This window comes from Schistocerca cancellata, chromosome 2 (genome assembly GCF_023864275.1).
Source record: "Schistocerca cancellata isolate TAMUIC-IGC-003103 chromosome 2, iqSchCanc2.1, whole genome shotgun sequence".
NCBI classification, from domain to species: Eukaryota; Metazoa; Arthropoda; class Insecta; order Orthoptera; family Acrididae; genus Schistocerca; species Schistocerca cancellata.
In genome coordinates this window covers 497570413-497583429 of record NC_064627.1, presented here as the reverse complement: position 1 = coordinate 497583429, position 13017 = coordinate 497570413, and the positions used below count along the sequence as shown (strand labels likewise).

The window sequence follows — 13017 nt, the reverse complement described above, 5'->3', positions numbered from 1 at the left end:
TTTCGCATTTATAATATTACTATGGATTTTGGACACAATTTGTTTGATGTTCAGTGCTAGAACCGCCACGCTACTACCAAGCTTAGAATTCCAGAGAACGCAGTATCTGGGAAACTAATGTGGTGGAGGCGCAGAACACTACAGAAAACACTATTTTGGCCACGATTGAAGACATTGCACAGGTGTCGTTTGTGAACAGCGCAACCTGCAGGCTTGGTTAGTATCTGCATTTATGTTCAAACATGCATTACTCGCGGTGTTTTGTATTTTTCCCTAACTCATGGACATCAGCGACATGGAAATAATTGCCACCGTCACCATCAAGTCACGTGCCACTGAAACGGTTACAACAGAAATTTATGGATGTAAATAGCACCTCTGTACCAGGTCGAGAAATGTTCTCCTTGCGCTAATTGTAGTTTTCAGTTATATGCAGGGTAGTATTAGCTTGCCTGGGGCCGTGGAGCGCTGCCCCCAGAGCAGAATGCTGCGATGCGTGTCGAGCGCCGTGGTCAGCGTTTTCGCCACGCCCGCCTGCAGCTCTTCCAGCGTCGGCTGCAGAGTCGCCGTGGGCAGCGTCAGCACCAGGTACGCCTGCAGCAGCGGCGGCTGGCTCGGCGGCGACCTGCCACGCGTACGACGGGGCGTCATAGCTAAGTCAGTTTTTAACAACAAGTGTCGATGGAGATGCCCTAACGCCGTAGTAGTAAAGGCGGCAACGATTATAGTACGCCATATTGGTGAGTCTAAGAAACTAGGACTGAAAAGTACGTTATAACGATCCTAGGCTGGTGCTCTGTGAGCAGTATTGAACCTATAGATGCCTGTTTTCTAAAGCGAGGATTCCGATGCCGTTTCTTGTGCACTTACGCATCCTTCGATTTTGGGAGAAGAGCCCGTTATTTCTGCTCGGTTTTCGGTTATTTGCAGGCTCGTTTCTTGTTTAAAGCTTACGTGAATATTTGTTTCTGTGATCGAAAGACGTAAATGCTGTAGCTCAGAGAAGAATAGTGCTTTACATCTGATTGAAAACGGATCTGACAAGGAGAGGACGCCTACTCCTCACGCCGGCACGGTAGCTCGGCGTGTTCGGTCAGTGGGTTAGCTGCCCTCTGGAAAAAAAAAAAAAAAAAAAAAAAAAAAAAACTGAGCTCATGGATGGACGATGAACTCGAACAAAGAATCATGGAACTTCCGCCCCGAACAAATACAAACACTAACGAAAAAATGAGATCAAAAAAAAAACAGAAATGGATCGGATTCGCGTTCAAAGGATCGCAGATTCGACTCCGCCCAGTGCTAAATATTTTTGTGCTCCTTGGCAATGCGTACACTATTGACATCACAATTGACCGCATCATCATATATGTTTCCGGCCGTAGTGGCCGTGCAGTTCTAGGCGCTACAGTCTGGAGCAGAGCGACCGCTACGGTCACAGGTTCGAATCCTGCATCGGGCATGGATGTGTGTGATGTCCTTAAGTTAGTTAGGTTTAACTAGTTCTAAGTTCTAGGCAACTGATGACCTCAGAAGTTAAGTCGCATAGTGCTCAAAGCCATTTTGAACCATATATGTTATTTTATTAATTTATATAAGCACAAAAAGTATAGGCATAGGATGAAATGCAGGACTGCAAGCATTTAAAAATGGATTGTAGTTAACGCGTACACGGGAACGTCGTGTATGTAAATCGATGCTTCCATTCTTTTGCAATTGATCAATTATATTCATCAAATAAACAGGGAAAGCAATAATTTTGACCGCATCTTGCGCACGTTATAAACGCCGCCATTACGCAGTGACATGGTTTCTTTGTCTCCACAGAAAAACGAACTTGATTGACGTTCTGGAAACAGCTTCTTTCATCGCACAGTCCAGCAGCGAACCAAGCGTAACGCAGCATGTCGCCGAATACGTGCGAGGATAGCTGGTGATGTTTAATGGAATGTCGGTTGATGCAAGCTTCTCGGGAAGTGATTTCTTCTTCTTTCTCGATGAGGTAAGTGCAGTTTTGACATTTTTTATTTGGCTTTTTACCTGACGATAAAAAAATACATCGCAGGGTTGCACTAGTGGCGTACGTTTGGGGGAATTACTTTGATACTGCACGTTGGTAATCCGTCCTCATCTTGTAACAGTTCGTCGCATATTTGCCAAGGAGCACAAAAATATTTGCCGCTGGGTGGAGTCGAACCCGCGACGATACGAATTCGTTCTCTTACCGCTTTTTTTAATCTCATTTTGTTCGTGATTGTTCGTTCTGTATGTTCGGGGCGGACGTCCTATGACGCTTGTTCAAGTTCATAATCGTTCCATTAACTCAGTTTTTTATTATAGAAGGCGGCTAACCCTGTGACCGAACACGCTGAGCTACTGTGCCGGCGACCGCGGAGGCAAACACCGCTTCCTAAACACACTGTCACAGAGACAATTGATAAGGTGCACATGGTGATAGATCCATATAAAAATTCCTTTTATTTCCAAACGCTTGGCCATCTGGAGTTCCCACCGGGGGCACTTTCATGTCTCTCCACGCCCTACATGTACCATGAATTTCGACGAATTCGGCGATGACGAGTAGGCGTCCTCTCCTTTTGAATAAAAACAATAACGGAATTTACAGGGTCTGGCAAAAAGTCTTCCCGTATCTGGAGAGCCCGCTGTGTGAGCTGTGGTAGAGATACAGCGGTGGAGGGGGCATCGATCGATGGCGGTGTACGTGCCATTTTGAGCAGGCGCAATGGCTTGGCTAGGTGATATCATGCTTTAGTTGTCGAGGTGTATATTCATAACGGCGGCTCTGCGATTACTCAGCGAGCATGTAGCATTCGGTTCGAACTAAGCCGACACGATTCTGCTCTTGATAGAAAACTGTTTGCGTTTGGTTATCGGACTTTAGAACTCCAGGTTCCGCTCTAAAAAGAAAATCTACTGGCCGACTTCGGACAGTAACAACGCCGGAAAACGTGTCGCGCGTGAGAGGTCCGTCCAGCTATCTCCAAAGCGTTCAGCATTTAAACATGCAGCTGCCCTGAGATTGTCTGATGGGAGTATAAGTAGAATCCTGCACAGAGATTTTCACATGCACCCACACTAACTTCCACAGGATATGATACGAAGAACTATGCATATATGAACTATGTAATACATTCCTGCATGGGCAAAACGACGATAATAATGTTGAAAACATTATTTTCTCTTTCTCTCTATTGCGGGAATCCAAGTAATGTAGTGAGTATTAGCGGCTATAAACAGTGTGGCATATGGAGGTTCACAACGGTCCAGGAAGCGTGCACGGATAGCCGAAGTGGTTCAGGCGACAGCTCGCGGTGAGCTGGAAATGCGGGCTCGAGTCCCACTCGTGCAGAAATTTCCATACACAAAAACGGCTGATGTCAAAGAATTCACAATCAGCGAAGAAGTTTCGTAAAAATTTGTGTCATAGTTACACGGGGTGTCCCAAGATAAAGGGTCATTATTCAGGAATATGACACGAACGCTCATTTGAAGCGAAAAACTTCCTTAGACATATGCCAAATTCCAGATAGGATCCGAGACAGAACATATTTAATGTACATTTGTTTTGGGCTAGTAGCACGCAAGTATGTGCCTTATCCATCCAACCTCTTTGAGATTTTGCTCTAGCCCAACGTGCCTCGTTGCTTTCAGTTTCTTTGCTTGGGATGTCTTTTTGTTGTACAAAGAGTAGAAGACCCAAAATTGAAGCCTGTAGGACTCACTTTGTGATTTATCCCCAATCATTAAAATTTGCTACCTTTCCAACACCGTTTGAATCAGTCAGCACAACGTTTTGCACTCTGTTAAGTATGATTCAAAGCAGTTGTGTGTGAATCCCAGTTCCTTTAGTAAAACTGTACATTAAATGTGGTCTATCTTGGAAGCCATTCAGAATAGGGAATATGTGCGTATGAAGAATTTTCCTTCAAATAAGCGTTCATATCATATCGTTGAATATTGACCATTCCTTCTTGGACGTCCTGTTTTTTTCGCACCAATGCAATTTCTTGGGACTGTATCATTGCACTTGTGAATCTTTGGTTTTGGAAGTATGATCGAGTCAACATGTATGTAACGAAGCGCGAGGAGAAAATTGGGTTAGCATGCTTCTAACTCGGTACTAGCTGATTATCAACCGTGGCAAGTTGTTGGCTATTTGGATCATACGCAAGAGAGTTTGATATCACTGTCACGATGAAAATGGAATTTATCGTCTGTGTCAAAAGTACACGAAGAGATTTTTATGGACTGTTTGAAGAACTAAAAAGGAAACCTGCGTTTTATTCAAACAACTGATAAAAACCGGGACCATTATTAACACCAAGTCAATAGAAGAAATTATCCTCGAGATTATACTGCCAAAGTATATGTAATCAAAAATTCAATGTACTCCTCTCCAAATTAACTCTAAGTGCAAAACAGAAGCTATCTGCTCTAAAACGAATTCATTAAGTAACTGTAAAACCGCAAATTATTACGTATAAAAATGTTTGCTTTTAATAATTTGGATTTAGAAAGAGAAGAAAATTAGCTGGTACCTTCCACAGAGAAATGCTTTAGCTAGTAACGCTTTTGCTGACGGAATCGAAATACCGACATCAGTCGCAATCGGGCACGGAAATATATTCAGTGGAGACAAGTGAAAATTTGTGACGGGCCGGGGCTCGAACCCTGATTTCCTGCTTCACGCGAGCGGTCGTCTTAATCCCTTCGGTTATGGGAGCACGCGTCCCCTCCAGCCCAAGTCCCAACTTGTCGCACACTACATACGCAGCGTCCCCTCTCCATTACCCTTATCGCTCGTAGCTTCAAGCTGATTAACGCAAGAGGTTGGACAAAGACTGCATCTGCATTGAATGGTCATTAATTGCCATCAAGGCGCATTTATTTATATATGTGGTGTATGTTTTTTAGTATAAAGAGGTGACAAGTCATGGGATAGCGATATGCACAAATAAAGACAGCGGTGGTATCACGTACACAAGGTATGAAAGGGCAGTGCATTGGTGGAGTTGTCATTTGTACTCAGGGGATTCATATGAAAAGGTTTCCGGCGTGATTATGGACGCACAACTGGAATTAACAGATTTGAATGCGGAATCATAGTTGGAGCTAGACGTACGGGACGTCCCATTTCGGAAATCGTTAGGGAACCCAATATTCCGAGATCCACACTGTCAAGAGTGTGCCGAGAATACCAAATTTCAGGCATTACCTCTCACCTCGGACAACGCAGTGACCGACGGCCTTCACTTAACGACCGACAGAAGCGGCTTTTTCATATTGTTATGAATGTTAACAGACTAGCAACACTGCGTGAAAAACTGCAGAAGTCAATGTGGGACGTACGATGAACGTATCCGTTAGGACAGTGCGGCGAAATTTGGTGTGATAGGCTATGGCAACAGACGAACAGCACGCCATCGCCTGCAGTGCTCTCCTGGGCTCATGACCACATTGGCTGGACCCTAGACGACTGGAAAACCGTGACCCGGTCACATGAGTCCTGATTTTAGTGCATAAGAGCTAACTGTAGAGTTCGAGTGTGGCGTAGACGCCGTAAGGCCAAGAACTCAAGTTGTCAACAAGGCACTGTGCAAGCTGACGGTGGCTCCATGATGTTGTAGACTGTGTTTACATGGCTGGGTCCTCTGGTCCAACTGAACAGATCAATGATTGGAAATGGTTATGTTCGTCTACTTGGAGACCATTTGCAGCCCTTCATGGACTTCATGCTCTCAAACAACAATGGAATTTTTATGGATGATAATGCAAAATGTCACCAGGCCACAATTGTTCGCGATTTGTTTGAAGAACATTCGGGAAATTCGAGCAAATGATTTGGCATCCATTGGACATTTATGAGATATAATCGAGAGGTCAGTTCGTGTACAAAATCCTGCACCGGCAACACTTTCGCAATGTATTACGGGCGACTATAGAAGCAGCATGGCTCAATATTTCTGGAACTTCCAACGACTTGTTGAGTCCATGCCACGTCACGTTGCTGCAATACGCCGGGCAAAAGAAGGTGCGACACCATCACGATACTAAGAGATCCACGACTTATGTCACCTCAGTACAAATACACGGTTCAGTCACATTAATGTGACCATCCCCTACGTTCGACGTCATGTGCAACAACTACTCAGAGACGGCAAGCAGCACCACTTGCAATGGATGGTATATAAAGCGTGTCGTTGTCGTAATGCGGAAAGGAGGGATTTATCTGATGTCCAAAGGGGCATGACCATTGGATTTTGGGCCAAGGGTGGAAGCATTCCCGAAACGGCTAAGTCTGTAAACTGTTCACGTGTTGCCGTTATGTATATGTGCATGGCAAAATGGCGCATTCCGAAACCGGGACCGAGTGAGGTGGCGCAGTGGTTAGCACACTGGATTCGTATTCGGAAGGACGACGGTTCAATACCGCGTCCGGCTAACCTGATTTAGGTTTTCTGTGATTTCCCTAAATCGCTTCAGGCAAATGCTGGGATGTTTCCTTTGAAAGGGCACGGCCGACTTCGTTCCCCATCCTTCCCTAATCCGATGAGACCGATAACCTCGCAGTTTGGTCTCCTCCCCCAAATCAACCCAACCCGAAACCGGAGCAGAGGCAACTGTGGTGCACCACGGGCCATAGACGACTGGGGAGAACGGCGGTCCCGGAGATGTGTGCGGGCGAATAGACGTGCAACTTTTGAGCAACTGATCACCCAGATGAACCAACGGGCTACCAACAATGTCTTTTCAACGACCGTTCAGCGGGTATTGCTGCGTTGGGTCTCCACAGCAGAAGCCTGGTTCACGCATCCATGCTGATAGCTGTTCACCGGCGAAGGAGGCTGGTATTTGCACGCCAGTAGCGCAACTGGACGTCCGCTGAATGGCGTCAGGTGGCAATTTGGGATGAATCACGTTTTATGCTCCATCGGACAGAGGAGTTGGTGTGTACGGCATGTAACATCTGAAAGCAAATACCCTGTGACAATTGTCGGAGCGTTATGGTCTGGGGAATGTTTTCGTGGCATTCCCTGGGTGTTTTTTTTTCCATTCTAGAAGGCACACTGGACCAGTACAGGCATATATCTGTCCTTGGAGGCCATGTCCATTCCAACATGAAGTTTGCTTTTGCTAGCGGGTCGGAATCTACAGCAGGTCAATGCAACGTGTCACACAGTTCGCAGTGTACGTGTGCGGTTCGACCAGCAGTAGGCTGAGTTTACCGTACTCTCCCAGCCATCAAATTCCCCAGATTAAAACCCTATCGAGAATCGACGGGACCTCCTCGATCGGGCTGTTCGCGTCATGGATACTCAAAACGAGAAATCTTGCGCAGCTGGCCATGACGCTACAGTCTGCACGGCTCCACGTTCCCGTCGGTACCTCCCAGAACCTCCTCCCTGATTCTCTTCCTGCGCGTCTCGCAGAGGTCCAGGCTGCAAAATATGGTTATCCATGCGTTCACATGCGATCACGTTAAAGTGACCGGACAGTCAGACGCACCCGTATACGATACGACATCTTGTCTGATCTCTGTTTTGTCCCACTGTGCTTTTTTCCCGCCATGTATGATCTACCTGTGGTGCTACTGTAAACATCATGTTCCGTACCACTCTATTAAATTTACATTGTCTGAAACCTTTAAGTTCTATAAGCTTATAAAAGCTACTAAGGAATGAGAATACGTACCCCAAAGCGAGAGCGCGAGTCTCAAAAACTTCGAGTGACTTCCTGGTCGCTCTTATCAGCGCATCATTCACGCGCAGGTTGAAGTACACGAAGAGCTTCATACATTCCAGCTGAACAGCAGATATTTCCATGTTGGCGACGTCCACTTCCTGGAACACTGCAGAGGCCAGCGGCAGATTAGTCGTGTCCATAAATCATGTAAAACTAAAAATCTATTGTACTTTTGTTCTTTGCTAACCACCGAAAAATGAAAGAAGAAAGTACTTTTCACTGTGATATATATTAAAGTTTCTCACCGTTCATTCTACGCTTTTAGCGTGGGGAGAACTTTTATTCCTACGTTCTGGAGCCAACTGTTACTGTCCCTGTTTCGTGTTCTTCGTCTCTATGGCAGCAATACGGCGGGCGTTAATAATATTTGTAGAATCCGCTCTGCAATATTCTAAGTATGTTTTTGTGAAATATTAGGCGTTGTCCTCAAAGAGTTTGTCAGTTGAGATTAATCAGCATTTGTTACTCTTATTCTTGTGTCATATTCCCGTTACCCATCTACGAGGGTTGGAATTTTAATAATGGCAACTACACTCATGCTCATAAATTAACGACAATTGCGGAATGTGGTGCCACACAACGTGGCACTACACAAAACTAGCGCTGATAGCATAGGCACATAGGAAACACACACGACACAGATCTGTAAGTCCACGGTATTGGTGATAAGTTGAGAAAACCGTCCCGAAACACATGTGCTACAAAACGCCACTGTTTCCTGCGCATGTACCCCAACATCAATATGGGATATGATCACCATGCACACGTACACAAGCCGCACAACGGGTTGGCATACTCTGGATCAGGTGGTCGAGCAGCTGTTGGGGTACAGCCTCCCATTCATGCACCAGTGCCTGTCGGAGATCCTGAAGTGTCGTAGGGGTTTGAAGATGTGCAGCGATACGTAGACCGAGAGCAACCCAGACGTGCTTGATGGAGATTAGATCTGGATAACGGGCAGGCCATTCCATTCGCCTGATACCTTCTGTTTCAAGGTACTCCTCCACGATGGCAAATCGCTGGGGCCGTGCGTTATCATCCATCAGGAGGAAGGTGAAACTCACTGCACCCCTCAAAAGGCGGACATACTGGTGCAAAATGACGTCTCTATACACCTGATCTGTTACAGTTCCTCTTTCAACATCAAACCACGACCTCCATACACGTCCCTTTCAAGGACATTAAGGGGTTGGCATCTGGTTCCTGGTTCACGCCAGAGAATCACTGTTCAGATTATACCTGGACTCGTCCGTGAACATAACCTGGGACCACTGTTTCAATGAGCATGTACTGTGTTCTTGACGCCAGGCTTTACGGGCTCTCCTGTGACAAGGGGTCAGTGGAATGCACATTGCAGGTCTCCAGGCGAGTGTCTGGAGACAACTGTTCCAGTGGCTGCGGTAAGGTCTCGAGCAAGGCTACCTGCAGTACCCCGTGGGCGTCTGCGGGCACTGATGGTGAGATATCGGCTTGTTGTGGTGGTGTACACTGTGGACGTCCCGCACTGTAGCGCCTGGATACGTTTCCTGTCTGCTGGAATCGTTGCCACATTCCTGAGATCACACTTTCTGGCACACGGAGGGCCCATGCTACTACTTGCTGTGTTTGATCAGCCTCCAGTCGCCCTAGTATTCTAGCTTTCATAACGTCATGAATATGTGTTCTTTGAGCCATTTTCAACACACAGTCGCCATTAGCACGTCTGAAAACGTATGCACACTTACTTGCTGCACCGTACTCTGACATGCACCAACACACCTCTGCGTATGTGGACTGCTGCCAGCGCCACCGTGCGACGACCGCAGGTCAAATGCGCCGCATGGTCATACCCCGAGGTGATTTAAACCCACCAGAGCGTTGTTTCACTATGTATCAGCCTTATCCTTAATCGATGAGCATCAGTGTGTTCATTTACAACTTATACAAAATAGATATATGATTCAAAGTTTTACTCTCATTCAAAGTAATCACCAGCATTATGTTTCTATAACCTGGTCGCAGGCTGTGTTCCAAAAATGAATAGCTTATAGAAGGAATCGACAACACTTTCTGCAGGATCCGCCCATTATTTTGCAGGCCAATGCTCCGACGAATATGGCGCAAGTTGTGACTGATTTGTACAATCTATGGGGCTGGTAAGTGCTGCACCACTCACCACACTCCACGGACTTAAGCTCTTGTGGTTTCAAATTGGTTCCTAAATCGAAGGAAGCACTTTATGGCATTCACTTCAGAACTATTATATAGATTCGTTGGGCAATAGACCGCTTCATTCTATCTGTCAACACAACTGTCGCTGTTAAGGGTATCCCACGACTTTCACATCGCTGGTAACTTGTTTTACACAATACGAGAGACTACTCTGAAGGACAGTAAAACTTCGAAACATGTAGCTACTTTGTAAAAGTTGTAAATGAATGATTGACCCTATTATAGTTACAACCCTCATATACGCTGATTAACCCTATTATAGTTACAACCCTCATATACGCTGATGAGCCAAAATATTATGAGTACCTGTTTAATAGCTTGTTTGTCCGTTATTGGAACGAACTACATTATTGATTCTCCGCATCAGAGAACCGTCTGTTTGTTGGTGTGGTTGTGGAGGTACATGGCATTAGATGTCTACGTAAAGGTCATGCAATTGGCATAAATAACTGGCCGCTGATTTGCGTACGCAGTGCTGGCACCCGATAACGATCCAGGTGGGTTCCAGAGGATTTATTTAAATAAGGCGAACCTGGTCGCCGAGACGTCAACATGAGGTCACTATAATGCTCCTCAAAACACTGTAGCACGGTTCTGTCTCCGAGACACGGACAATTATACTGTTGAACGATACATCGTCATCGGGGAATAAAAATGGTTCAAATGGCTCTGAGCACTATGGGACTAAACTTCTGAGGTCATCAGTCCCCTAGAACTTAGAACTACTTAAACCTAAGTAACCTAAGGACATCACACACATCCATGCCCGAGGCAGGATTCGAACCTGCGACCGTAGCGGTCGTGCAGTTCCAGACAGTAGCGCCTAGAACCGCTCGGCCACTCCGGCCGGCAGCGGGGAATACATCAAGCATCAAGGGATGCAGGTGGTTCGCAGCTATCAGTGTGTCTTCGATTACTACCACAAGTCCCATGCAAGAGCAGTAGAAAGTCTCCCACAGCATAACACTGCTCTCACCAGCTGCGTCCGTGGCGCGCTACACGTTTCGATCCGTCATTCATCTCGATGACGGCGTTTGTGGAGACGAACATCGACCTAGTGTAGCGAAACTGTGATTCTCGCGAAGAGCCGACACGTTTCCATTGATCGACGGTCGAATCGCGATGGTCCCGTGCCCACTGCAGTCGTAATTGACGATATCATTAGGTCAATATGTGAACGCTAGGGATGCTCTGCTGCAGAGCTCAATGTTCAGCAACGTACGGTGAACGGTGTGCTCCGAAACACTTGCGGGTGCATCAGCGTTGTACTCTTACGACAGGCATGTTACAGATGGTGATCTGTGTCAAGCAAGGATCACCATCTATCCTAACTTACAGAGCAGACAAGCCTCCGAATCCCACGTTCTGTGAAGAGTTGTGAACGTTCAACCACTTAGCGCCTAGTAGTAGTTTCAATGTCCGTCTACCTCTTTCCGTAGATGCTCATGACAGTAGCACGTGACCATTCGACCAGCTTCGACGTCTCCGAGATACTCGTTCACAGACTCTCAGTAATGATAATCCGCCCTTTCGCTTATCTCAGTGGATTTCTCCGTTTGCTAGGCTAGGGTGCTCTCCAAACCGTGTCTGCTCCGTTTACATACTTTTGATGTCACGTCACGTGCCCGCATTGCCATCAGGCGGCAGCCAATGTCGCGGCGGGCAGTGCTCATAGTTTTTGGCTCGTCGGTGTATGTACTCTCGATGTCCCTGTTAATGCAATTAGACAAGGGTCCCACACCTATGCGAATTATTCTAGGGTAGGGCAAGTGAACGCTTCAATCTTTTTCACAGCCAAGCTGCGTTTTCCCACTAACTTACTATTCAGTCCTACTCCGATGTAGTTAGAAACAAATTTTGTGAGCAGTCGCAAACACGGTGACGCAGAGACCAGTGATACAGACAATGCATTGTACTCGGTAACTGCCTCTGGCGCAAAGAAGTACGAGGGAAATTTTTGGGGATTCTACCCAGGTACTGAAGACTATTTAATGCTGATAAGAGTATAAAGTGCTGCCGTACGAACACCGCAAATTTCCTACATTCAAGACACATGACTGATGCTTCTGCTAGAGTAGAGGTGCATAAAATTCGTGGCATTGTGGCAGAACATAGTAGAATTAAGATTCACAAGGATATTGAGAAGATAGGCAATGTATCGATGTTGACATTATGTAACCGTCTCTGTACTATCGATTAGGACTCGTAAGCGTCCATTATGGACACCAATACGATCCATATAATAACGTGATGCACAAGAGAGCGCCTAAGGGAACACCTGTAATGAAACCTTGATCAATGACAAAGGATTGTCGCCATCGATAAGTGCAGGATTTGTCCGACGCCCGACAATGCTCGTAGAAGAAAGTGGAGTTGTCCAGGAAATAAAGCACGTCTTAAGCATGCAGGAATTTTGGTCAGTCATGTTTGAGGCCATTGTCATATACGGTCGTCGGACGCCCTCATTGGCACCCATGGTGGTTTGAGGGCTGTGCACTGTCAAGACAGGATCCCCCAACCTATCGTCCAGCTGTACAGCCAACATTTCTACGAAGGTTTCGTCTTACAAGAACACTGTGGTCAGCTCGTGGACACCTTCCTCCACAGGAGGCAAAATCCAACCGAATGAAATGGCCTGCGGTATAAACCGATACGGACGCGATTGAGCGTGCCTGAAACGAGTTGAAGCTTGTAGTGCGAAGTCGCAGGAGCGCTCTTCAAACTTCGAATGTCTCGAGGAAGGCGCCGTCGAAGACTGAGAACATCGGCAGCATAGTACCCACCAACTTACGGACGGGATGCCAAGGATCTTCCCAACATGTTGCAATGCACAACAGACTGCCTTCATTTTGGTAATTTTCTTTTTTAAAAGTTTCATAAAGCCTAATATTTCATTCCCAGCTCCGCTGAACACGAGTTCACAAAATGCAAACGGTGAAAAACACTTTTTCGGGCTGTGAGGTGTTTCATTGTATATGTGGGGTGGCAAAAAAAACTGGTACGGAATATATGTCTGAATGAACAGACACTATTTTTGATCCACCA

The 13017-nt window shown here is 46.2% G+C and overlaps 1 protein-coding gene across 1 annotated transcript in view; it reads right to left on the bottom strand.

The window, feature by feature from the left end:
• The window catches only part of LOC126155690 (dynein axonemal heavy chain 8-like), a 622476-nt gene that overhangs the window by 411030 nt on the left and 198429 nt on the right, over positions 1 to 13017 (bottom strand). Inside the window, exons 15-16 of the mRNA XM_049916245.1 lie at positions 7711 to 7867; positions 453 to 625 (exon numbers count right to left, since the gene is read on the bottom strand). Of these exons, the coding sequence (XP_049772202.1) occupies positions 453 to 625; positions 7711 to 7867 (330 nt within the window). The remainder of the gene's footprint in view (positions 1 to 452; positions 626 to 7710; positions 7868 to 13017) is intronic.